Source organism: Zalophus californianus, chromosome 4 (assembly GCF_009762305.2).
Source record: "Zalophus californianus isolate mZalCal1 chromosome 4, mZalCal1.pri.v2, whole genome shotgun sequence".
In the NCBI taxonomy this organism is placed as follows: domain Eukaryota; kingdom Metazoa; phylum Chordata; class Mammalia; order Carnivora; family Otariidae; genus Zalophus; species Zalophus californianus.
This window is the reverse complement of record NC_045598.1, coordinates 171,366,550-171,393,935: the sequence shown is the minus strand read 5'-3', so window position 1 is coordinate 171,393,935 and position 27,386 is coordinate 171,366,550. Positions and strand designations below refer to the sequence as shown.

The window sequence follows — 27,386 nt, the reverse complement described above, 5'->3', positions numbered from 1 at the left end:
CTTACAGATACCTGTGGGCTGAAGAACTGATTCTAAGCACAAGCTCATCAACCACCTTTGTGCCTAGACTTTTTTTTTTCTGGAAGGTAAAGGCCATGGAGATCGATGACTAGGATTTGAAACTGCAAGGCACCAAGAGTCATTTTCAGAGAGAGTTGGGTTTGCACAGATCCGTGCCTCTTCTTTGGAGGGGTAGGTGCTGGGACCCAGAAGATCTTTGCATTTGCTGAAACCCTCTCAGGACTGAGGGGCTTCTCCCAGCTGCTGGGACTGCTGATATCTTCAACTGTCTTTGGAACCAGCTCTGAAGAGAGCTGCCTTGCCCAAGGTCATGTCCTCCTTCCAGGGGCAGCCAACATCTAATGACTGGTCAACCCTGGGGCTGAAAGGCCTCGCCACCTCACCCCAAGCTGGGACAACTCTGAAGGGCCATCCCAACCCCAGAGCTCCTCTTGGGGTCCGTGGGGCAGCCTGATTTTCCCTCTGCCCAAATCTACATGCTTCCCTTCCGTTGGACAGGCGTTGGCCCCAAGATTCCCACACACGAGTCTCCCCCGTCTGAGAATCGGCCGCCGGGGCACCCGGCCCGCACACCCGCCCCGCCCCGCCCCGTCCCCCACAGTCACCGCCAGAAGCGGGGCTCACTCACCGGACTTGGGGTTGCAGAGCACCGGGGGGCTGCTGCTGAGGGTGGGGCTGCTGCTGAAGTAGCCACTGCTGCCACAGCTGCTCATGCTGCTCCTCCGCACGGCGGACACGATCTTGATCTCCTTGCTGGGGCTGACTGTGCGGGCGACAAACACACGCAGCTATGAGGGCGCTAGCCTCGGTGCCCTAGAACAGCGGGCTTTCGGCTGCCGCATGCGGCCAGGCGGGTCCTCCGACTCAGAAAAGCAAGAATTTGGGGCGCCTGGGGGGCTCAGTCGCTTAAGAGTCTGCCTTCCGCTTGGGTCGTGATCCCAGAGGCCTGGGATCGAGTCCTGCATGGGGCTCCCTGCTCAGCGGGGAGTCGTCTTCTCCCTCTACCCTTCCCCCCCTGCTCGTGAGGGCTCTCTCTCTCTCTCTCTCTCTCTCTCTCGGATAAATAAATTAAAAAATCTAAAGGAAGGAAGGAAGAATGGAAGAAAGAAAGAAAAGAAAGAGAAAGAAAGAAAGAAAAGAGAAAAGAATTTGAATTGCAGCCTGCCACTCACTGGTAGCATAACCTGGGGCCCTTTGCTTCGGTTCCCAGAGCCTCAACTTCCCCAGCTGTGAAGTGGGAATAATGCAATCCCACAGGACTGGTACAAGGAATGGATTATATAATGGACGGGAACGTACTCAGGCACATAAAATGTTATTTCAAGAATGACTGAGCACCTGCGGAGGAGCAGTCCCCAGAAGGATGTAAATTAACTGCTGGCTAGACGCTTAATGGATTGACAGTAATAAATGCCTCCTGATTTAAAATACATTTTTTAAAGATTTTATTTACTTATCTGACAGAGTCACAGCGAGAGAGGGAACACAAGCAGGGGGAGTGGGAGAGGGAGAAGCAGGCTTCCCACGGAGTGTGGGGCTCCATCCCAGGACCCCGGGAGCAGGACCAGAGCCAAAGGCAGATGCTTAACGACTGAGCCACGCAGGGGCCCCACGCCTCCTGATTTAATATGAAGTCACTAATCACTCAGAGCCATGGAAGAGGGAGATTAAAACACAATACCACAGGTTTAGCTCTGGAAGTGTATGTGAGGCAGCAGTTCAGGGCTCTGATCTGGTTCTCTTTGCCACAGAGCGGGTGGCTCTCAACAAGGGAGAGGGCAGAGGAAGGTGTACGGTCAAATGACAGAAGCTGTGGAGAGTCCCCGCTTAGTGCCTGGGACACAGGAAGCACAAAGTAAATGCCGGCTTTTATGGTGACCACGGCCCCTCTGTCCTCCTTCTCATCATGGTGACTTTCTGGTCTATCGGGCCCACCAGAAACAGGCAAACGTTAGTGCTAGAAAGAACGGGAACAGTTACTCTGCATTTGCATCTGAAGGCGACACACGACTGGGGTGTGTCTGAGCACAGACTGGGTTCCTGACCGGCTGCTAATGCTCACTTTCCCTGAGGGGCTCTTGCTCGCTGTATTCTTTCTTCCCCCCTAGCTGCATCTGCAGAGCCCGGGAGAGGGGGATGGGGGCCGACACAGTATAACAGAAGCACTAGAGTTTAGACAGAACTGGTGCGAGATCCAGCTCCGTCCACCCCTTTCTAGCTTTGTAACCTTGGGTAAGCCCCTCCAGTGCTCCATGCCTCAGTTTCTCCACCCATAAAAGGGGATAAGAAAAGTCCTTCCTCTTAGGATATAGTGAGAATTAAAGAGGAAAACTCAGGCAACCAAGCTTAGCTCAGTGCCGGGGGGCACAGAAAGGTCTCAATATAACTGCAAGTGTTCTCACCGCCACCTGCCGTAAATAACCAAGACACACATTTCACTGTGCCCTGAGTTTCAGGTGAAGCCCAGAATGTCCAAACCTTAGGCCAACCAGTTTCTCGGGTCAATCCATGCCAAGTTTTCAGAGGAGTTGAAGATATCCCTTTAAGCACCTCTGCTTCCTCCGCAGAAGGCACCTCAAGTTAACCTTTTCCAGCTGAGCGGGGTTATCTTTGCGAACACCTGTCAGCATCATTTCTGGTAGGGGTCACTGTAAATATGGAACTGTTTGACTTTCCATGTGACATCCTGGGCTTTATGAGCTCCTCTGCTTGCTTTTCACAATTTTTCTTTGTTCTGGGTCACCGCTTCGTGACGGATTGACAATCAGTTGCCTTTTACTTGAATATGTCCTCCTAAGTCTTTATTCACCATTAAAATATATAGCTTTTCAGTGCTGTGATTTAGAACACTGGATCGTTATTGATATATAAGAATTGTTTATAAATGAAAAGCAAATCAGGTAGAATGAGAGCTTAAGAAGGCTTCTATCACAAAAAAAACAATTTGATAAAATGGTCTTCATAACATCTAAATGGACTGCACAGGAACAATTTGGTTATGCTAGGGTTTTTTTTTTTTCATACTTCTTGTTATGAATAAATAAAAAGGTGCCAGAGAACAACATTTCACAAAGGTATTATTCTACTAGTTCTCAAAAGGCAAATGCACATGATCATATACACAACAAAACTGACATACCGGACATAAAACTGGTTGATTTCCGATTGTCATGGCTCTGCTTCCTCAGGCAGAAGGGACTGTCGTGAGTTTCCTGAGAGGAGGGTGATTTTTCACTGAGCAGCTCCATCAGTCTGCGTCTCCGCCGGAAGTTCATTCTGAACTGGTAGAGAAGGTTGCTGTCCACGAATGGGTGCTTGTTGGACACTGCGAAGGAGAAACAAAACAAGCATGCCTGGCATCCTGGTCACAGAGCACCGCAGCCTGAAGACTCCATCCAACAGGGGCAAACGTCTTCGGAAAGAGTATAATTCTCCAGATGCCACATGGCTAGTCCACACACCATCCCAAAGTCTTTCCACGTGCCATGCACTTTACAAATCTGCTAACCAATTCCTTGGGGCGGGGGGGGGGGCGCACTTTGCTTGACCTCACCCCTCCTCCCCTATCTAAAGTCATACTCTTCCGGGTGTTGTCCAAGCCTCTATGTAACCTCCCGTTGAGCACTTACCACACTGCGCCTGCATTGTCCATTCACTTCTCTGCCTTGTCCACTCAACTTCAGGCTCTCTAGGGCAGGGATCATGGCTTCATGTAGTCATGTGTCCCAGTGCTCAGCAAAGTGCTAGTCCCATAGCCATACGTCCATTCGTTTTTAAACTTTTGATTTTGAAATAATTATAGACTCACAGAGAGTTGCAAAAATAATACAGAGACGACATATCATTTGTTTGTTTGTTTGTTTTGGTGGTGGGGGAACCCATCTCTTTCTTCCACCTAAGTCATGCTGCTTGAGGGCCCAGACTGTGTCTTAATCATTCTGGCATCCTGAAATCCTAGATGACCGTGTTTGGCCCAGAGTAGGTGCTCAGTAAAAGACTGGCAGTGAATAGTCTGTGATGGGTAGTCAGATAAGCAGTATGTCCAGAACACAGCTAACTTTAAACTATTTAGTGGCTGGTCTATACAACAGTTCTTCCTAAACCAAGGTGTGGGTTCGTGGTATGTCATGAAGAGGTTACTGGAGCATGGGAAGTTGGAACACAAAGGACGATGCATCTAGTCTTTCCTAAAGCTAAATATGTTCCATTTAAAGCCTTTCCTTTATTCTGAAATGATACCATCACAACTTTTTTGTTGTCCACTCATCCATCCATCTCTCCAACTCAAATTTGCTGAGTTAGGTTGACTACATGCTGTGTACATTTTTTTGTCCTGCAATTTATGAAATGGTAAAAAGAGATAAAGGGTTGTTTTTTTTTTTTTAAGTATCATTTGGCAATTTTTTTTGAAATGTGAAATTTAAAATTCTGTAGATCACTAGGAAAATAATCTAACACAACCCAATGAGAATCACATTAACTCATTTATCAATAGTGGTAACTAGGACAGCAGCCTCTCTAGGTTTTTCACAAATAGCATCATATCCCTGCTGGTTCAACACCAACAAATGCAATCTAGGGTTACAGTTGTATTTATCATGCACATTTGCTATGAGTAATCCTGGTTACATGAATATCCAAGGCTCGGAAAGGTGGGTCCCTATCAAGAGAGTCCGCCTGCCAACTTTTAACTTAATGATTCATATGGGTGTTTCACTGTCTTTAAATGGTGATAAACTAGTCACTTTGGCTAAATGAATTATGTTGGCCACAAAGACAAATACACTTAATTCAGTGGTAGTTCTGCAATGTTCTTCATAAGTAATGCATTCTTGGGTTCAGGAGATGCTGAATGCATCCTGGACCAAGAGATAAACCAATTACACTTTGATACGATATCTACAAATAGTGGTTCTATTGCGGAGTCAAGTTTTAATATAAATTTACTATATCACTACATTCAATAATGCTATGATAAAATTTTGTAGAGAAGTTGTTTATCTCTGGCAAACTTTTCTGAGTTTATTGAGATTTCTTAAATCCTCAAGTTGACTTTGGCAACACTATCTTAAATTACAACCTGAAAATACACAGTTCTGTATACATTTGTTAATGTATACCTACTGCTTTCTCTTTGGACTGTGAATTATACAAAACATTGGCTCTGGTATAAATAAATCCAGAAAAACACTCTAAATCCAAACAAATTCCAGAATTGCTAAAAGTAATTAAAAAAAATAGTTTTAATTGAAATGGACATTTGACTACCAGTTGAATCTCCCCAGGCTTTAAATACCAAGACCTAGAGCTGAAGTCATAGCCACGCTCCATTCTCCACCGCCCCAGCTCTCCGCCACCTACAGCTCAAAAGGTAAATTCGGCATCTGAGATGAAGGGGTTAAATTCAAAGAGTTTTTACTCATCCTATTCCCTCTCCAATGGTGCAAATGACCTTAAACGTGACTGAATCATAGAAAACAAAACCTGGATGAGAGAACAGACCGCACCCGATAAACATAATGCCAAGTGGATTGTAAGAACTCAAAAAAAGTATACCTTTATTATTTTACAACCACCGCTGTGATTTTCACAATTACCATCAGGTGCCGATGATGACGCTATTGGGCTTGTGGGAAGTCAACTTTATGACACACTCTATTTAATGCCCCACTTCAATTTTCAAGGACTTATTTGGAGTTTAGTACCTGAGGAGCAGCCACACTCTGTGAAAACGAATGTCTCCATGTGCTCATCCTCCAGCTGTGTGGCTGGAACAGATGGAGTCCAGTTCTCCTCTCAGAATAGAAAAGTGACAATTGCATGTGTCACCTGCATTGTTTTCAATGAATTATTTTGCTTTTAAAAGGGTTCTCTTTTTCTCTCTCTCATTAAAAGTTTAATGACATGAACACTGAATTGCATGCATTTGCTTTGTTTGTGAGCATGGCCTTAGGTATAACACAGATAATCGCAGTCACAAAAAGCTTCAAGAGTGCAGGTAGACAACCATACTATAGCATCAATCAGTCACACATGGCATCCATTCATTTATCCAACAATGTGAGCACCTACTACTTAGTAGTAGCACACATCCCAGCTATCTATCTTAGCATGGTGAGTGGACTATGACACCTCATCTGCTCCTCCTTTCAAGCTCCACCAAACCAAAGTCTGCTAAAAGAGACATTGCTTCAGATAAGAACAAAACAATTAAGTTGGCACTTCGTTAAACACTCTCTTGGGCTGAATAACTTTTAGAAGCTAACATTACACAATAAAAAGCACAGGTACTAGAGTTAGATGATCTCAGTTTTGATCCCAGTTCTGCCACCCTGACTAGCAGGGTGCTTTGGACAACTTACTAAACTTTTAACTTTGCACGGCTTTGCTGTGAAGGAAAAACGGGATGATGGATGTGAGAGATTTAGAATGTCATCTGAAATCTAGTGGTTTAAGTCTTCTTGTTCTTAGACTCCTACTAAAGATTGACTTTAGCCTTCGGTCATAAATTACACATGTAAAGTCTCGAGAAATAAACAATGGCTAAATGACATATAGTTTATATTCCAGAGACAGAAAAGAGTTGGTTCTTCCTATACTTTAACATGACATTCACTATATTATAAAATACAAAGCCATTTGCTACATAGGCGACTTACTCTTTGGTAAACACAGAAGAAATAACCTAAACTCTGGGGGAAAAAAATAAAGAGAAGGAAAGAAAAATCATTTGGGGGACGGTGATTGGCGGCTCTAAATCTTGAGGTTGTTCCAATTTTTTACTTCTCAGATCCCAACACTATACAGGACTTTTATGTAAGGTAAATGTTGTGACATAAACAATTTGACAAATTTTGTCCTTTGCTCCTTGAGAATATGAACCTCTAACCAGGAATAAATAAGAGAGAATATTCAAAGATGACGTTCAATATCTGGTTTTTCTAGTTGTGCTCTTATAATTACAGCTGTAATTGAAAGTGATAGTTATCCATTCAATTTATAATTTCTGGGACTTATGAAGACTTTCCTTTCATATGGGTAGTATTCCCAAGGGGCTTGACTTGGCTTGGTATTAAATCAAACATAAAATAAGAGTAAAATCAGGCATAGCCAGAAAGCTGAAGCCATATAACTACAAAAGGATCTAATTGCTTAGGAAAGTGGGGTGTTCTAGAAGCACTAAGCTCACAATGTTTTTGATACTTGGTAAAAGAAAAGAGATCCTGATTTGCTGTGTGCCTTTACTTTTCAGAAAGCGTGAGGGAAATGTCATGTAATCTACCAAAATAACAAAGTGACATACATATATTCTTTTTGTGGACAATGTGGCTACATTTTTCTCTTTTAAGTTATTAGGATAACTTCAGCAAACACAAAGTGACTATGTACATGAGGGGAAATTGGCTTCTATTCCACTGACACATAAAATCTAAAGATGAATATAAAAATCTATCATCTTGAAATCTACAAATTCAGCTGAATATAAAAGACATTTTAAGCTACTTATATAGTCGGAGGGAGGAAGGTCTCATACTTTCATTCATCCTTGGAATGTTTGCTGGCAAATGACATAACACAAGAGGCATCATGAAATAAGCCAACTGAATCCAGCAGTGTGATAAGGGTGGGTGGGAGGGAGAGAACGTGCAGTTACTAACTGTTCTCTGGATGACATTTCAACAAACCTTTTAATTTTTATTTATTTTTTAATTTTTTTAAAAGATTTTATTTATTTATTTGACAGAGAGAGAGAGAGACAGCGAGAGAGGGAACACAAGCAGGGGGAGTGGGAGAGGGAGAAGCAGACTCCCTGTCGAGCAGGGAGCCCGACGTGGGGCTCCATCCCAGGACTCTGTGATCATGACCTAAGCCGAAGGCAGACGCTTAACGACTGAGCCACCCAGGTGCCCCTATCTTTTAATTTTTTTAGAGATTTATTTTTTTGAGAGAGTATGAGTAGGGGGGAAGGAAGAGGCAGAGGGAGAGAGAGAATCTCAAGCAGACTCCCCGCTGAGCGCAGAGCCCCCCAACAGGGGCTGGTCCTCAATCTCAGGACCCCGAGATCATGACCTGAGCCCATACCAAGAGTCAGCCACTTAACTGACTGAGCCACCCAGGTACCCAGGCCCCTCCATCAAGCCTTTTTAAAGGGTGGTCTTGGATCTGGGATCACATAAGTAACTTAGCAGAGTGAAAAGAGGGCTTAAACAGAGGGGCGTGGGAAAGGATGATGGCTATCACAATGAAGAAGAATGATCATCAAGGATGAGATGGGGGGTATCATACTACATGCAAACTGGTACCAGAGCTAAAAGTTCTTCCAGGTCACCTTTAAGACAGGAGACCCTCACTAGCTGCCATGATTAGCATCCTCCTCATCACTGTCCTCCACGGAGCAGAGGTGGATGTGGTTCACTGCTTCCCCCAGGGCACCATGGTGGGTGAAGGATCATTCTGGGCCATCAAGGCTGTCACTCCATCTTACTCCTCACTCCATTTCCTCTCGCTTGCTTTGTCATCTCCTATGGATCCCTGTACCTCCTCATGAAAGGACCACTTAGAGCCTGCAGACATTGCCTGAGAGTACTGATAAACCTCAAGGCTAAACAGGTGGCAGATCTAGTCCTCAGCTCTAGTCTTCTAAAAGGCAAATAAATTCTGCATATGAGGGGCACCTGGGTGGCTCAGTCGGTTAAGTGTCTGCCTTCGGCTCAGGTCATGATCCCGGGGTGCTGGGATCGAGCCCCGCATTGGGCTCCCTGCTCCGTGAGAAGCCTGCTTCTCCCTCTCCCACTGCCCCTGCTTGTGTTCCCTCTCTCGCTGTCTCTCTCTCTCTGTCAAATAAATAAATAAAATCTTAAAAAAAAATCTGCACATGAACATGCTGTACCTTCTCTGCCAACAAGTCCAAAGCTTTCCATTGTTTCAGGCGTCCAGGGAAGGCTCTGCACTCTTTGGGCTCCCTGCTCCTGCTAATTCACCGTCCTTCAGAGTCCGAGCAACTTAGGTCACATAGTAGGCTGCAGATTTAAAAAACTGTCAAGACTAAAAAATATTCATATCATACTTTTTAATCATATGTTTGGTGGAACACATGCATTGAGAACTAACTATGAGAGAAGATTAAAGTAATTTTTTTTTTTTAAATCTGAGCTATACTTAAGGCCACAATTACCCATCGCAAACCATCCTAAAGGAATTCAGAAGTTGAAAGAGCCCTGTTTCCTAAAGCAGCAAAAGTCCTTGATTCAAGTACATTAAGCAGTTGTATTTAAGTGCCTGTGCCACGTAAGGACAGAGCTAGGTGCTTGGGATACAAAACTCTTCAAACGGCAATAACAACAGTGAGTCAGTGAACTAAAATAATTACTTCCTGAGCACTGACAACATTAAGAAGAGGATATGAAAACGGGAAATTGGTTTTAGGGCATAAAGTCCTATTAACTGATATTACTAAAACAAAACACTTCACATTCACAAAGTTAGAACCAATTGCACTAACTTCATTGATTGAAGAGCAGAGAGGATGGGAAAGAGACGAGGGAGAAGGATGAAAGTAACTCTAGTAAGGATAGCAGAAGAGAAGAAAATCAAAACATGGTATCATGATTGTGTAGGTTTTTGCAGCTTCTGTGTCTTATTGCCAGAAATGTAAAGGTAATAAATAGACAGTAGGTCAAATTATGTTTTCTTCTTCTCTGTGCATCATTAAATAATAGCTGGGTGCATTCCAAAGACTAGAACCTTCATTGTTAGCAATAAAACTCAAAACAAAGGGTATGTTTTTCAAAGACTTAAATGATACCATAAGCGCAAGGGTCTAAACACAAATATATTTTGTCCAGGAAATGGAATACTTCACATACAAAATTCAATGAAAAAAAATTGTGACTCTCTTCTAGATCTTTTGGACTTGTTGGCATAAATCCAAAGGCCTAATTAAAGCACCTCAGTGTTGATTTATTTAACACATAGACATTCAGCGTGGAGTATGGATAAGATACTGTGTAAGACCAGCATGGGTGAGGTCATCAAATTTATATTGAACTCCACCCACCAAGGCATCTGATGCTGAGGATGTTGATGATAACAATAATGAAAGTAACAGTCAGCTAACATTTACTGAGTGATACTCTGTGCCGGGCAGGCCCTATGCTGAGCACATGCATGATTATATCATTCAGTTCTCATAGCAGCACTATGAGAGAACCATTAGAATTATTCCCATTTTACAGATGAGAAAACAGGATTACACAAAGTAAACTTGCCCAAAGTCAACTCCCATAGTTATTAACTGGAAAGTTCAAGTCAGAAACACTGACAGATTAACTCTGGAACCCCATTCCTTAATCTCCTCTCTAGACTGTCTCCCGTCCAGAGATGTAATAATGCCAACGAGGAGGTAGATGAGCTGACAAACACCAAAACATCAGAATCTGCTTATCCCTCATTTATTCCTATCTCCAGTTTACAGAAGGCAGTTTGGACGGGCACATTTTCCACAAAACTCTTCACCAGGCCAGAACGTTTATTACCTTGGAATTGTTCATCGAAAGGACAGAACGACACTGCTCTGGTCTCAGATGGCCCTGGGCTGAACACCAGCTTCACTCTTTTTTTTTTTTTTTTTAAATGATGAACTGCGTTGTATTTGTCTAAATAATACAGACAATTTTTCCATTATCCATTACACTCAGCCTGAGAAAATACTGCCAGAGTCTCCAGAGATGATTCATCTTTGATACTCATGTTTTGCCCAGTGCTGGATGCCCAGTCTTTACTAAGTTACTTAACTGCCCCGAGCTCTAGTGGTATTTATCTGGAAAATGGGTTGAAGAAATAATGGAAAGACATAGGGAAAAGGCCTGTTACAGTTCCTGGGCCAGGGGCGCTCCATTAATGTTGGCCATGTGTGGGTTTCCTTGAGGACCCAGGTTATCAGTGCCCAAAAGATACCTTTTCAAGGTATAAGCCTCTGCAGACTTTGCCTATGTAGGGGAAGCATCTGGAAGCAACTCTAGGTAGACTGGAAGAAAAGGAGGCATCCAGCCTAACCCAGATCAATTCAGCAAGGCCAACAACACAGAGAAAAGCATCCAGTGGGATGCTGAAGGTACCAGAATAAAATCTTACCCAAGAAACAGGAGGTGTGAACACCCACCAAAGCCTTATTCCTGGATGGCATTTTCTAACTCTTTTCAGAAAGGTTACCACAGAACCTGCTGGTCCATTACTGTCGAGTAATTTATCAAGTGTTCCTTATGAGACTGAGGAGTATGGTATTTTCAAAGTAGGAAGAAGGGGATGTTCAAAAAAAGAAGAAATCCGTGGTCAGATTTAGCAGTTTTTTTAAAAAATGGTCTTCATCTATTTTCTATATCATTTATATCTGTTTTCACCTTTTCCTAAACAACAACAACAAAAAAGGAAGACAGATATAGGAAAATCTTGCCTGCTTTTTAAAAAATAAGCTTTATATTTGAAATCATTTTAGATTTATAGAAAAGCAGTAAAGATAGTATAGGCAGTTCCTATCTACCCCCGCACACCATAATGTTAAGATAACCATGGTGCAGGGGCACCTGGGTGGCTCAGTCCTTAAGTGTCTGCCTTAGGCTCAGGTCATGGTCCCGGGGTCCTGGGATCGAGCCCCGCATCGGGCTCTCTGCTCAGCGGGAAGCCTGCTTCTCCCTCTCCCCCTTCCCCTGCTTGTGTTCCCTCTCTCGCTATGTCTCTGTCAAATAAATAAATAAATAAAATCTTTAAAAAAAAAAAAAGATAACCATGGTGCAGTGGGTCAAAACTAAGACATTGACACTGGTATCCCCAGCTATTTCAAATTTCAGTTAGAGCTACAAGGAACTCCGTGTGTGGACACAAAAAGGAAACTATCTCTTGGAAGCCCAGAAGGTTCCATAGTTACTTAATGATAAAGACATCTGTCCTTGCAGGTGACAATAGTAGCTGCTTATCCAAAACCCACTCTCTCTTTCTTCCTCCTTTTTTATTTGGACAGGGCAGCAGTCTGCCTGGGTAAAAGCATTCGATCAGCTGATCACCTTCCACCAAGGGGTGACCATGTGACACAGTTCTGACCCACGTGATGTAGGTGTAACTCTCAGGAAGAGGCAACCTCTCCTAAATAAAAAACAAAGTCTTGCTAGGTGACACCTCTCTGCCTTTCCATTTTCTGCCCGCCCACAGTGCAGACACGAGGCCTGGTGAACTCTAGGAATAGCCGAGCAAAAATGGATGGGGCCTTATCTACGTCTTATCAGCCCAAGATTTCCCCCTGCCTCCCCCCCCTCCCCCCCGTAAACAGGTCCCTGCCGGAGGCAGAGGGACCTCTCTGTTCCAGCCATCAGTACTACATTTTCTGTTCTTTGTACCAAAAACACAATCCTGATACTGTTCCAAACGCACATCTAGAGACATGAAATCTAAAGCTTAAAAAACAAATGCTTTCTGTTTATTTGCAGCCCACACCTTGTAACAAACTGCTTGACTCGAAGCCAAGAAGGATTAGACATAAAGTCATGCAGGCAGAAGATAATGCCTTCCAGCCACTCGGCTCTGATTCCCCTGGGATGGAACTGCTTATGGGCAGTCCCCGGGCCTCAGTTTTTACATCTGCGGAAGAGAAATTACAACCACCTCATCTTTTATCTGACGCAAGTGAAATTAATAAACAAATGGGAACCCACAGATCTCTGGAAGTTAGCTCACAATAATGCCAACGCACCATTAATAATATTGTCCTGCTACCAGCAAAAATCCAAAGGAGGCCACAATGAAGAGTAGAAGTTTAAGAAGGTGCTCCTGAACTTTGAGGTATATACTGGATAAGCCCTTCCTGAGACAAGAGGGAACTGCCAAGATCAAAACCAGCCTAAGTGATGGCATTCAACAATTTCTGACTTGTGGAAATATTTAAAAATCAAAGGGAATATTTAAAAAACAGAGGAGAAAGAAAACATGATTGTGAAATCAGTGTGCTGGGGAAGAGAGAATTACTGTCACTGTTCCAGAAACTTGTGTGGCTGGCAACCAGCTCCATGGGGGTGTCCAAACCAGCACTGCAAAATAGAGATAACAAGGCGCTTCTTCAACAGAAACGTTCAGAATTTAGCCACAGACAAAGATCTCTGAGATGAGGGGCTGAAAAATGACACACACACTCACCAGGATACCACCCTACCCTGTGCTGGATTCAGAAAGATCTAGAGCTAGGCTCTCCAGAATGAGAGCCACAGGACACATGGGGCTGCCAAGCACTTAAAATGTGGCAGAGTCCTAATTGAGATGAGCTCTGAATTTTATTTTATTTATTGTTATTATCTTTTTTTAAGTAGGCTCCACGCTGGGCATGGAGCCCAACACGGGGCTTGAACTCAAGACCCTGAGATCAAGACCCTAGCTGAGATCAAGAGTTGGATGCCTAACCGGCTGAGCCAGTCAGGCGCCCCTGCACTGAATTTTAAAGATTTGAGTAAGAAAAATAAGAACATAAAATAGCTGATTGGTATCTGTCACGTTGACTATATTTTGAAATGATATTTTGGAGATGGTGAGTTAAAATATATTATTGAGAGTAACTTCACCTGCTTCTACTGTTTTTACTGTGGCTCTTAGAAATTTTAAAAGGACGTCTATGGATTGCATTTGTGGCTCACATCCATCCATCATGTTTCTATGGGAAATGGGATCAGTCCAGAGTAGAGGCTCATATACCATAGGAACAGACCAGCTAACCCCCAAACGAGTTCTTGCCTTTACGTGTAGCACTTTGAGAGCTGTCATAGAAGAGAACTCTTATCCCGAGCTTCTGACAGCTGAGTGATTGAGGGTTCTTGTCACTGCAGTCCCTTTTCCTGCCCCCCCATACTACGTCCCCCAACCTATTTCCTTCATTTTGATGCGGAAGCACATTATGTTCCCCCTTGATAGGAATCCCTGCTTGAGATTATGCTCTAAAGCAACTGTCAAAGAAGACTTTAGAGAGACAGGAGCGAGCCAGTGGGAAAAAACCAACACCGACTCCTTCTCCCCGGGCATGGTGGCTTTGGTAATTTCCAATCAGACTGCAACCTGTGCAGGAGCCAAAGGAGCGGCTACAATGAAATGGAGAGAATGCAGACTCCAATATGCAGGCCTTTCTTGGACAGAAGGAGAGAGGGGAGGGGGCGGGCTCCTCACTGGGTCCAGCGTCATCACTGGGACAGAGAAGAAAGTGAAAGGGAGCTTTTTAGAAAAAAGCTAGATAATATGTTAGAACCTTTAAAACTTTATGTCAGTTTTAAAATAATTTACAGAAATAATTTTACAAAAACATTACTCTCCAAATTAGATTAAATTTGGTTATGAACATTAATAAACACGTATTTTTTCAGTTGTAATCTGGACGTGTGTGTGTGTGTGTGTGTGTGTGTGTGTGTAATTCCTTCTTAAAGTTTAACTTCATACCATTGCATAGTCACACCGATCAGAGTTGACATGTGGTCAGTTTTACACCTAGCAAACACTCCCTTGTACAAATATGCTTTAGCTTGTTTAGCCATTCCTGGCAGAAGAGGGGAGGAGGGGGCTGGAGGAGGAGCTGTAGGCCCAAACACAAAAAGACAATCCGGACATACTGTCTGAGAGGGGAGTGTCAGCAAAGAGAAACTGAGTTAATGTGAACGTGAGTGGCTAAGGATCTCGAGCCAGGAGTGACTAGTTGGGGACTTTCTAGAGGAAAAACCACGAGAGACTGCAGGACAGCAGCAAGGATGAAATGCTGTGAGAATAATCCTTGAAACTGCCCAAGGCGAACCTGGGTCCCAGACATGAATCCTTGCGCAAACGTCCCAGTCTCCCAGCTGCAAGGGACTGACACAAGGAACTTACTCAAGACTGACAGAGTCAGAGCTAGAAAAATGGTCTGTGATGGAAAAGAGAATGGAGGTATTCCATTCTTTAAAGGAGAGCCTCTTAACTTTTTGTCTCACCCCCTTCCACTCTGCCTTGAGGGCTATGGTCAAGCTCATGTCCATCAGTAGCCAGGACTTTACACCACAGTGCTTCCTGACCAGTAGGACAGGGGAGGGGCATATCATGAACAGCAATCTGAACTGTCCATTCCACCCTGATATGTCTTTCTAATGAACGTGAGACCCTGGCCTACGGGTCCCACTAAAAATGACCACTGAAACCCAGATAAGTCCTTAAATTACCACGTAACACCTCGTTGAGTAGTACTTAATATAAGACTGCATAACTTCCATATACTTCAACTGCACAGAGATTGTGTTGTTGTACTTTAAGATCTCCTCATGCTATTAAAAAATGCTGCACCTGGGTAAACTGAGGACTACGTAGGGCCGGGATACCGGACAACGAGCTATCAGGAGCGAGGCAAGAGTTGGTAGGACCACAGGCTTCAAAGCCAAACACTGTCTGTAGCAAGATCAGTGTCTGTGGACCTGACATGTTATACTAATGCCAACTAAAGATGGAAATATCTGCAGTTACAACACTGTTGACAAAAGCCCTCTGTTCCTTATGCACTGCACTCTTATGGAAGATTACATGCGATAAGGCATCTCTCATTCCCTTCATACTTTCTAGTAGTTAAGGCTTGGTGTAGCTAACACACCTGTTTTCCTTTAACCAAAATCAACACTTAAAGTGTGCCAATGCATTAGCCCTTGACTTAACCAAGCAACCTTGCTCCCTTATGTTTGCACTGCAACAACATTCTGGCTGTGTACATTGTTTCTTCTTGCTTTGGATCCAGCTATAATAAAAAGTAAAACAGAGTCAAAGCATATCAGAAGGCACAGTGGGATAATTCCCTAAAATTCCAAATTGAGAAAGCAAAACAATTTTATTAGATTGTGGCTGTTGATAAAGATTATGCTTGAAATAACTATTGGAAGCAGATTGAGAAAATATTCTCCCCAAGCATTATTTTTTTTTCCTATTCAGAGTTTAACATTTAGGAGTGAAGAATGATTATACTCGTTGCAAATGCTGCAACACTGTCATCTAAAGCAACAGGGAAAACAATAGCAAGTGCATTGATTTGGGGGAGAAGGATGAAATGAACTAACAGTGGTAAAGAACAGCCTATCACTTTTGCCTGCCTTAGCACTCATTTCCCTTTGGTAACAGAACTTTCAACTTTTCTTTTCTTTCTTTCTTTCTTTTTTTTTTTTTTGTGAACAATGGCCCTCCCCTACCTGGTGAGTCTGTCAGTCAAAGGGTTCTGCCCATCTTGGGTCAAGATGTGGGCATGGACCTAGGTTCAGCCAATCAGAATCTCTCTAGAGTTGAGACTGAGCAGATTCCCTGGCTTAGGTGGCTGGAAGGCAGGGCCCTTTCGTCACAAGTTCCTGGCACCTGGATCCCCAAGAAACTACTCTAGTTCTTCTTCAGGCATCTGGTTTTTCGATGTTTCCTTTAACTGTTGGCTAGCTCTGCCATATGTTTAAAGCAAATGATGACTGGGGCTGCTTATAATCAAAGAACTGTAGCTGGTATAAATACTCAGCCCTGTGCCCGGCAAATGGCACAGCCTCAATAGGTGGTCATTACTGTCATCCGTTCATTGAACACATTTTTACTGAATAGTTAATATACAAATGCCAAGCCCCTGGGGATACAGAGAGAGAAAACAAATTATCTGCCTTCAAAGCATTTACATTCTAGTTAAGGGTAAAGAAAGATGAAGATACTGACCGGGTACCATCTATAATAGAAAAATCTTCATTTGTTGGAGGCAAGAAGTTACCAAAAGCCAAAAGAGAGCATGAGTAGAAGAGTCTTGATGGACAGGAAGGGAGGGTAGGCCAGCAAGGGTAGGTTCCCATTGACAAAGACTCTCTCCTTGTTCTGACTTTATAGCCAGGTTCCCCTGAACCCTCTTTTCAGTGAGGCCTTGACTTTGCCCCCCGCCCCCATCCTGTCTTTGGCTTTCTCAGCCAGCCCAGTCTTGTAAAGAATCCTGCTAAGTCAGCTGAGTGAGAACCTCCACCCACCTCGATACCCAATCACACTTGATATTTGACAAGTTTCTCATCCTCCATCTTTGATGTGTAAGTCCTTGGCCTACCTTTCAAAAGAATTCTCTTAAAATGGTTTAGCAGGAATTCCCCTACCCTTGATGCCTCCTATTAATACATTTCCATCCCCTGACCCCCTCACCCTATCCCATGGCTACAAATCCCCACTTGCCCTTGTTGTATTCAGAGTTGAGCCCCATCTCCCTCCCCTACTGCAATAGGTCTTAGGGCAAGTCTTCCTTACTGTTTTAACAACTGTCAGAATGCTTTCTTTTCTGCAGTATCACCCAGTCTTGGGCAAGTTGAGATCTTGCCTTCAGCCTCAATCATCAGGGTTGTTCTTCTTCCTTTTCTCCTTCCTCCCATCTCTCTCTTTCTCTCTCTCATTCTTTCTTTGGCCAGGCTATTCCAGGCTTAGGCTGAACCCTGTCAGTGATCTTAATTACTGGAAAGATGGGGTTAATTCCTGTCTCGATCTGGCATCTAGCTTCCTGTGCGGCAGATTCCAAGTTCCCTCTTCAGGACTGTCAGAGTGAATGTCTCAGCTACTGTCTTGCACTGGAGAAGGGGATAATCACCACTATCCCCCCCGAGCAGCTGGGAGGATTAAAAAGATAATATACATAAAACCGCTTTGGGAATTGCAAATGTTATATAAATATATGCTTAAAACAAAAGAAAAAGAAAGAGGGCTTGATGAAGTGTTGAAACTGTTGAAGTGCTCTGACTAAATCTTTCAAAGAGGAAATTATACGCCTAGACAGAGCTGCACTAGCCTGATTATCCAGGGTCAGCTGCTGCAGCTGTGAGCAATTTACCCACGTGATTATCTGGTTTCTCTCTCCCTCCATGTAAGGAAAAGATACTGGGTAGCAGCTAGAGCGGTGGAGGGAGATACTTGATGTGAGTAAAGAAATGGGTTCCTCGCATTTGCAAAGGTTACACAAAAATCTCAAGGTATCTGGTCATTGTCTGGGGAAAGGGAATCGTATATGTTATGAGCTAACCATTTTTATGGTTACATCTGCCAGGCAGTATGAGCTGATGCAATAAAAGCTGGGGAATTTTTTCCTAATCTTATAGAGCTTATAATTAGGGTCCCGTCGTCTTCAGCGGTAAGAGCCAGATTGCCGGGATTTGAATCTTGAATCCACCATTTACCAGCTCTTGTCTTCAGCAAGTTACTTAACCTCATCTTTAAGATGGGAATAATCATGATACCTAACAGTTATGGAGAGGAATAAATGAGTCAATGAGTAGAGTGACTAGAACAGTGGCTGGTACATGGGAGGGGCTCTATAAATTTTAACTGTTATTTGCTGTTGATCAGATTGCATACAGTAGCGGGTACCTGGGGGCCATAAGCAGTAGGCGCTGTTTGGAAAGCTTTGCCAACTGCTATTATTGAATTCTCACAGCAGCTCTGTGCAGGAGTTACCATGGCAGCCCTGATCCAGAAGGGCTCATTGGGGGGCACCTGGGGGGCTCAGTTGATTATGAGTCTGCCTTCAGCTTGGGTCATGATCTCAGGGTCCTGGGATCGAGCCCTGCATCGGACTCCTTGCTCAGCAGGGAGTCTGCTTCTCCCTCTCCCTCTGCCCCTCTCCACTCCTTGGCTCTCTTTCTGTCTCAAATAAATAAATAAATAAATAATCTTTTAAAAAATAATAATAATAATAAAGGGCTCACTGGGGGAGCCTGGCCTATGGCTCACGTCTGGGAACTTGGCTTTTGGAAGGTTCCCCAAGTTACTGACTGATAAGGCCACTTTACCCACATGGTGCACTGCATACCGCTATAGCAGCCTGCCTAGATTGTTTGCACAAACACTATGATTTATGGAGAACACGTGCTTTCCTTCGGAGAGTCTGGAATGCGGGTAGTTGTGGCCGGCCAAGCAGGCAGAGCGCACCTCCATAAGCAGCCCCCAACAAAAACCTTGTACTTGAGTCTCAAGTGGGCTCCGCCCGAGCAGAAGCACTGCACATGCGTTATCACATGGCCCTGCTGGCCGAAGGAGCCAGATCTGTGCGGCTCTGGGAGGGAGGACTCAGGAAACCTGTGCCTGGATTTCTCCAGACAACACCTGAGGTATCTTTTCCCCCTGAGGCTCCTTCTCTGTGTCCTTTCACCATAATAAAATCTTAGCCCTGAGTCCAACTCTATGTTGAGTCCTTCTAGTACATGTGGGAGGTCACATGCTCTCCCCCACAGAGTGAGTAAATAACTCTCAAAGGTGTATAATGTGACTCTAATTTCATAAATCCCAAAACCTAAGGAATGGAAGAATTCAGACGTTGACATGGTCACTCAGCAGGTGGAGGAACTAGGACCTAATTCCCGTCTGTCTCCCTCCCAAGACAGTGTTCATTCCACTGTGTCAGGCAGTCACACCCAGTTACATACATCCTGCGCCAAGGAAAATGTCTGTCTGAGGTAGTTACTGGTTAGCTATACACCCTTGGGAAAAGATCTTAAGGGCTCTACACTTCTGGATTCTTCACTGTAAAACTGTAATAATAATAATAATAACAATAATAATACCAATGTCACAGAATTGCTGTGAAAATTTAATAAGATTATATCTCATATATGTGAAGCATATACACATTAAATATACAATATATTAAAATCTATAAAGTATTTAGCCCAGTACCTGGTATACAGCAAACCTTAATAAATGAAAAAGCTGGATAAATATGTGCATATGTGGTCAACATACATACATTTGTACCAATATATACATATATGCACGCATGTGTGCGTATATACACACAGACACACACACACAATACATACATAGGCTTCTAAGTTAATGATTCATCTCCACGTTCTGTCTTGATTACAGAACATTATTCACCATTTATAAATGAAGCTAGTTTAGGATTTCATAGCAAGACTGATTTTTATGTCTACTGGTTTCAATCTAGGGAACCACACTTACCCAGAAACTTTCTGGATAACCTAATGTCTGACTTTCTTTAATATTTAAATTGTGAAGTTAACTATTAGCTGGAGAATTCAGAGCTTTGCTTAAGACACTAACTGTATTTGTCATTAGCTCTAACATACACATACGAGGTGGCCACGTTTTCATAACTTAAACGTAGAACCTGTAATCTAGCAATGAATTGCTGGACTGGGAAACTGGGACTTCCTCAGATACTCTGACGTCTACATATAGAGAATATTCAATCCTCCTGAAACTGTGGAAAGCAAACTTCTGGGGTTAATATTTGCTCTCAGTAATGCCTTCTTTTATCCTTTACATTACAACTTTATAGAGTTTTATGGTGATAGCATTACGGAATTACAATGTAGTTGAAGTATAATTACTAGCTCCTGGGAAGTCATTTGGAAACAATTCCTGGCACCCTCTCTCTTTGCTCTGCAGATGTCACAGTATTAGTCAGTAAACTGTAGTTTAAGAAGCTGGTTTTCTCTGGCACTTGGTATCACCAAGTTTTCTGTGTATAGCAGAGACAACAGAACTAACTCTAACCCAAATGCACCATTTTTCAGTGTGGAAAGCCCCACACTCCTACCAACTCTGAGTTCACACTTATTAGCAAATACCCATTTGGATGTTATTACCCAAGCAGCCTCAGACAAAATCTTTAGCCTACTGGTGCCTTGGTTTCCTTTTCTGTAAAACGATGAGAATAAGAACATCTGCCCTATAGTCAACAATACTATATTGGGCACTTAGAAGTTTGTTAAGAAGATTGACCTCATGGTAGGTTCTTATCACAATAAAATAAATTTAGCAATAATAACAAAAAGCATATCTGCCTCAAAAGAGTTTAAGAGGTTTAAATAAGTCAATATTTAATGAAATCATTAGAACAGTGCCTGCCACGGGGTGTAAAATAAATAAATGAAATGTACAGTACTTTTTCTGTTCGCTAATTGGTTCTATTCCACATTCGAGTCCCAACAAGACTCTAAGATGTCTAGGGCCAGAGACCATATGGGCACCCTACTTTCTACCCAGCTACCCACCCTCAGTGAGCTTAGCACAGTGGCAGACATATGAGGCCATCAATAAACGGTTGTGAGTTTAATCATGGCAAGGTCACATAGGAGAAACCACCCTGGAATATACTGAGTGGCTTGAGTGCCTCTCTGATCAATGCCTCTGGGTCAATGGGTTTCAAAATACTTGACCCAGCACACAGTAACAATTGGTATGTGGCAAATCAATACACACATGAATATGTCCATATGTTTATATAATTATCTTACTGAAATCAAAGTTTTACAAAACAATACTTAACCTTACTACGTAAACTATGCTCTGATATTTTCTATCCTAGTTAAATCCTCTAGTCCAGTGCATCTCAAACTTTAATGTGCCTTCAAACCACTTGGGGGTCATGCTAAAATGTAGATTAGAATCAGCAGGACTTGGTAGGATCAGAGATTCCTGTGTTTCTATCATGCTCCCATGGTGACACTGTATAGTCCCTAGACCATACTTTGGGTAGTAGTCATGCTGGGAATGGCTCTCTAAATTGATTTCACAGCCCACTAAAGGGTTGCAATCTGCAGCTGTAAAACACTGCTCCAAATAATTCTGAAAGTGTCTTTCATCTCTATAATTCTATTATTATCTTCCTAACCTTGGGATAGAAATCCGAGGCCTGTGCAGAAGTAGAGGTACGGGAGTTCATAGCAAGAATGACTCAAGTAGGGATGCCTGGGTGGCTCCGTTGGTTAAACGTCTGCCTTCGGCTCAGCTCACGATCCCAGGGTCCTGGGATCGAGTCCCACACCAGGCTCCTTGCTCAGGAAGGAGCCTGCTTTTCTTTCTGCCTGTCACTTCCCCTGCTTGTGCACGCTCTCTCTCTCTGACAAATAAATAAATAAAAATTAAAAAAAAAAAAAAGAATGACTCAAGTATTACCTTTCCTATTGACTTTTAGGCTGATAGGCTTACCTGGTTCTCAGCCCTGTCCTCACTGTTCAGAACATGTATCTTGCAGCTATGTTAATAAATTGACTGAGCACCTATTAAGATCAGGGCATTGAACGGAGTGCTTTATATCTACCACATCTATTCCTACAACCACCTGTGTAGATATTCCCATTTTATAGATGAAAGAAGGCAAGTAGCTATAACTGGTGGCGTTGGGATTCCAGAGCCTATGTTCTTGCGATAGCCAGCCTCTGGGATGGCTCCAGTGATCCTTGCCTCCTGGTATTCACACCCTTGTATTGTCCTCTCTCACACCGAATAGGGCTGACCTGGTCACCCGTGGAGTACTGAGGAAATGACAGTTGTGTGATTTCCAGGGCTCACTTAGAAGATATTGTAGTTTCTGTCTTACATTCTCTTAGATTCTCCCTCCGCAAGAAGCCAGGTTGCCAGGTCCTAAGAATTCTCAAGCAGCCTTATGAAGAAGTCCAGACTGCAATGGACTGAAGCTTTCTGCCAACCTCCAGCACCAACTCGTGAGGTTGTGCACCATTGTGGAGGTCAATCCTGTGGCCGGTCAGGCCTTCCGATGACAGTAGCCCTCGACTGACATCTTTGCAACCTCACGAGAGACCCTACCCCAGAACCACCCAGCTAAGCCTCTCCCAACTTCCTGACCCACAGAAACTGTGGGGGGTAATAAACATTTATTATTGTTTTATACCTTTAATGTCTGGGGTAATTCCTGATGCAGCAATAGATAACTGATATCATTCTTAACCAATAGTTTATGCTATCATCATTATGAGTCAGCCCTAAAAGGAAAGTCAAACTCTTATGAGGCCTATTGGATGAGCTCTTCATTGTGGCAGCTTGCACCATGGTTCAGCAAATGTTCATCATCCCCTTGCAACCAACTTTGTGAGGAGCATCTACTTCCCATCAGGACTGGACCAGGTGACTTGCTGTAGCTAACTGGACATGGGTGTTAAGGATGTTAAATCGCATCCGAACAGAAGTTTTTGGAGACCCTATACGGATCTGCCTACCCTCGTTAGCTTCTGCCCTCATCTATAAAAACACTATATCCCAGACAGTAGATGTTCCTTTAGCCTGGGTCCCAGCATGAGAATGCACGGCCAGCCCAGCTGAACCTGAGCCCAGTTTGGAGACAGGCCAAGCCGAGCCCAAGCCCATGCAGAGGCACAACTGACCTACAGACCCATGAGTGAGAAATAAATGCTTGTGGTTGTAAGCCACCAGACTTTAGGATTGTTTGTTACGTCGGCAGACGCTGCCCCACACACTCACCATGCTGTATGATGCCGTGTTCCATAAGCCGGTGGCACAGCTGCTCTGCCTCCTTCCGCGTGGTGGCCTCTCCTTCCTGGACTAGCCAGTCCAGGAATTCAGATGCCATGAAGGTGCGCTCATACTTGACCCCTTCCTCCTCCCTGGGTTGCAGCAGTGTGTTTTCAGGGCTCATCAGCCTGGGAGGAAGGAAGGGAAGAAAAATAAACCTACATAGAGGGAAAATAGCTCCTTTGAAATCCTACATCCTAGGTTCCTGTGAAGTCTCACGGCAAAGTTGTTAGACAGATGTGGCCATCATGTGCTGTTACAAATGTAATTTCTAACAGAAGGACCTGCTTCAGGAGTGAACAAGATGCATTTTCTCCTGGTAATTAAGGAAAAAAAAAAAACAACTGGTGGGGTGCCTGGCTGGCTCAAGTCGATAGAGCATATAACTCTTGATCTCAGGGTTGTAAGATCAAGCCCCACATTGGGTGTAGGGATTACTTAAAAAAAGAAGAGAAGAGAAAAGAAAAGGAAAGGAAAGGAAAGAAAAAACAAACAAACCAGGAAATGTAATCCAAAACCCACATTAGCAGACTGCATTCAGTTTCGCCACCTTGAAAAAGACAATTTATTGACCCAGCCGCACTCCACCTTTCTAAAAAGGTTAGTATTTCTTTCCTAAAGGAGTCACTCAGTTTCACAAACCATTGGGCTAACAAGACGACTGCTACGGATTGAATGCTTGCGTCCCCTCAAAATTCATGTATTGAAATGTCAATGCCCAGTGTGATGGTATCTTGGGAGCTGGGACCTTTGGGAGGTGGTTATTTCATGAGGGTGGGGCCCCCACAACGGGATTACTGCCCTTGCAAGAAGAGACAGAGGGCTTGCTTCCCCCTTCTTTCTTAAGGAGGATATAAGGAGAAGACTGTCTGCAAACCAAGGAGAGGGCTCTCACAAGACACCAGATCTGTGTGGCGCCTAGATCTTGGACTTCCCTGCCTCCCAGCTCTGAGAAATAAGAGTTGATTGTTTAAGCTACCCAGTCTGCGGCATTTGCAGCCAGAACTGACATAAGCCACTCCTTCACAACACCCCCGTCCCCACAGAGCTTGTTTCTCACACCTCCTTCTCCAGCGTTCTCCAACTGCCCTCGCTTCTGTCCTCACCACACCTCCGAAAAAACTCCTGCTGGGGCTGGAGTAGTCTCCCTTGCATCCATATATGATGGGCATTTCGTGGATCCGCATTTTGGTTGACGTTAACAGCATTAGATGCGACTGACCATTTCCCTCCCCCAGAGGGGCATTACCCTCTCCTGGTTTCCCTCCTACCCCTCTGTTCCTACCTCCTTCGCAGTTACCTTTGTATTGGCTCCTCCTTGTCTCCCTGGACTTTAAAGGCTGGAATCTCTTGACATTCGGTTCCCCAGATACCTCTTTTCTCATTGCTTAGTCTCTCAGGGAAGTTCTTTCATTTCCCTGGCTTCAACTGCCATCCATGCCCCCAAAGATCCCCAAATTTATGTCCCTGGATCAGGACTATATTCCCAACTCCGGGCCTTTGTATCCATATGGACATCTCAAAGACACCTCAAAATCAACAAACCCAAACCTGAACTCAGGTTCGTCCCCCAAACCTAGTCCTGTGCCAAGGAGTGCTTCCATCATCCCGCCAGAAAACAAGACAGCATCCTTTATGCCTCCATCTTCCTTATCCCCTTGTCCAGGCAGTCATAGGAATTGTGAATTTTATGTCCCAAATCATACTCATATATGTCCAGGCCTTCCCATCTCCAATGCTGCCACTACCTTAGTCCATAATACCAATACCTTTAGCCCAATTACAATGGTTTCTTCATTAGACTTCACTATGTACCCACTCTTGTTCTCAACCCAACCTCAAGCATCTAAGTCCAGACATAGCAATTAAATTTATCTTTTCCAAACTCAAACCTGATAATATCCTCCTCCTGTTGAAGACACACTTCAGTGGTTTCTGATTGCTTTTAGGCTAAATAAAGACTGACATCCTTTATATGGCCTCTAATGCATGCATTATCTTTCCCTTTACCCCTTTAGGATCATTTTCACCTCTGACCTCATTGTGCTTCAGAGATGGTCTTCTTATAGCTCCTCAAACATAGCATACCTCATCTGCCACAGGGCCTTTGAATATGTCATTCCGGCAGCTGGAATGGTCTCCCCCACCTTTCCACTATTCTATTCCTTAAACCTACTTGACTCCTCATCCTTTGTTATCTCAGCTATCCTCAGGTCTCCATTAGGCCATCTCATTGTTCCCTGTACAGTCTGTGTGATTATCAGATTAAAGACTACCTCCTCTACTCAATCATAAGCTCCAATAGGGTAGGGCCCATGTTTGCCCACAACTTGGTTCAATGGAAAATGAAACCCCATAAAATGCCAAAATCATCGTGTCATCTTCCTCTTTTAAAATGATTCCTGATAAGTTCCTGTCTTCTGTGTGAAAGTTTCTTCCTTTTAAAAACCATCATTTCTTTTCAAACTAACAATAATATGCACCATAAGATGTACCGTTTCATTCTAGAACAGGAAAAACCCTTAGAGACCACTGTGATCCAACCCCCTCTTCATCCACATGAGAAAAATGTCACTAATACATTATATGTCAATTATATCTGAATTTCCAAAATGTAATTCACATCCATATGAGAAAAAATTGAATGATAGCATTCAATGTTGCGGGTAGGAAACTTGCTCAAGGTCATGCAAAGAAGCACGTTATACATATTCATAAATCATTTCATTTGGGGTAAATGAACCTCCATACCTGAATGTCCATTCACAGGTTTTGCAATTTCAGTGCTTTCAGACTTAGAGCCCAGTTCTGTTGTGGAAAGGACATGGGGCTAGTAATTTGAAGACTTAAGTTTATTCGGAATAGATCACTTAGCTGTAAGATATAAAACAAGCCACTTTTCTTTGTTTCAGCCTCCTTTTTCTCCAGAGTATAATCCTATTTTCACCCATGATTGTGAAAATCATCTATGAGTGTGAATAAAGCAGCTTTACAGTATAAAAGATGAGGTATATACAAAGTGTTTACACTACTTAATAAATCATGGTGTCTATCCCAGGGCAGGATGGATTTGTGCCCGATAGCTATGAAACGACAAGGGAAACTCCTTTGCACTCTCTCCAGTCTTCCCAGAAGAATCTTCAGAGTCCTATTATATAAAAGTCATGGCTGGGCACAGGATTGGGAATCTAGAATTCCTGCCCTGTCGAGAGTCTCCATTTAAGACACAGATGGACCCACCAGGCTTTTATCTCTCTTTTTTACACTCCATCCCTTCTAGCTCAGCGATTTTCCTTTTGGGTGTGGGGAGGACAAGTGGAGAGGGTTTACTTGTGTCACTTCTTGTAACCAGAAACATGACCTGCCAGACCTCTAGAGCTCCTGCTAAGTCTCTGGTGGCCTCTGGACAAGTGGGTGGTTAGCTGCTACTGCCAATGTGAGCTTTAGGAAAGAGACCACTTGGCAGGCCCTCCTGCACTGATTCAGCTTGCCATTTAAAACATTGTCCCCGCCAGCCTTAGTTCTTCCTTATTTCATTTCTTCTTAAAATCAAATAATGTCCCTATACAGGTTCTTCTCTAAGATAAAGACTTTCGTGGGATTTGATTTTGGTACTACTATGTGGTCATAGTGTTAAGGCAAGACTTACTACTTGTTCCAATTATGTTTTGCTATGTAACAAGCTATCCTCAAGGTTGATGGCTTTTAAACAACCACCAGTTCATTATATCTAAGTATTCTTGGGTTGCCTTGGGCTCAAGTGGGCACTTCCTCTATCACTCTTGCTAGGGGTCCATCATGCGTTCACAGGCAGATGGTGGCTAGGGCTAGGTGTCTGGTGCTGCCATGCTCCTGAGTCAACATAGCCTCTCTGTCCAGTGAGGCAGGCTGGATGTTGAGATACAGAGCTCAAGAGGGAGGAGGCAGATGCTACCAGAACTTGTTTATGGTTTTTATTGAAACCTAATCTACTTACCATACAATTAACCCATTTAAAATGTACAATTCAACAGCATTTATACACAGAGTACACAACCATCACT

General features: G+C 43.5%; 1 protein-coding gene across 2 annotated transcripts in view; it reads right to left on the bottom strand.

Annotated features, from left to right (window-relative positions):
* DEPTOR (DEP domain containing MTOR interacting protein) overlaps window positions 1–27,386 on the bottom strand; it is a 130,929-nt gene that overhangs the window by 48,056 nt on the left and 55,487 nt on the right. For both annotated transcript variants that reach the window (XM_027581868.2, XM_027581870.2), the window contains exons 4-6: window positions 23,293–23,471; window positions 3,161–3,346; window positions 650–784 (exon numbers count right to left, since the gene is read on the bottom strand). In XM_027581868.2, the coding sequence (XP_027437669.1) occupies window positions 650–784; window positions 3,161–3,346; window positions 23,293–23,471 (500 nt within the window). The remainder of the gene's footprint in view (window positions 1–649; window positions 785–3,160; window positions 3,347–23,292; window positions 23,472–27,386) is intronic.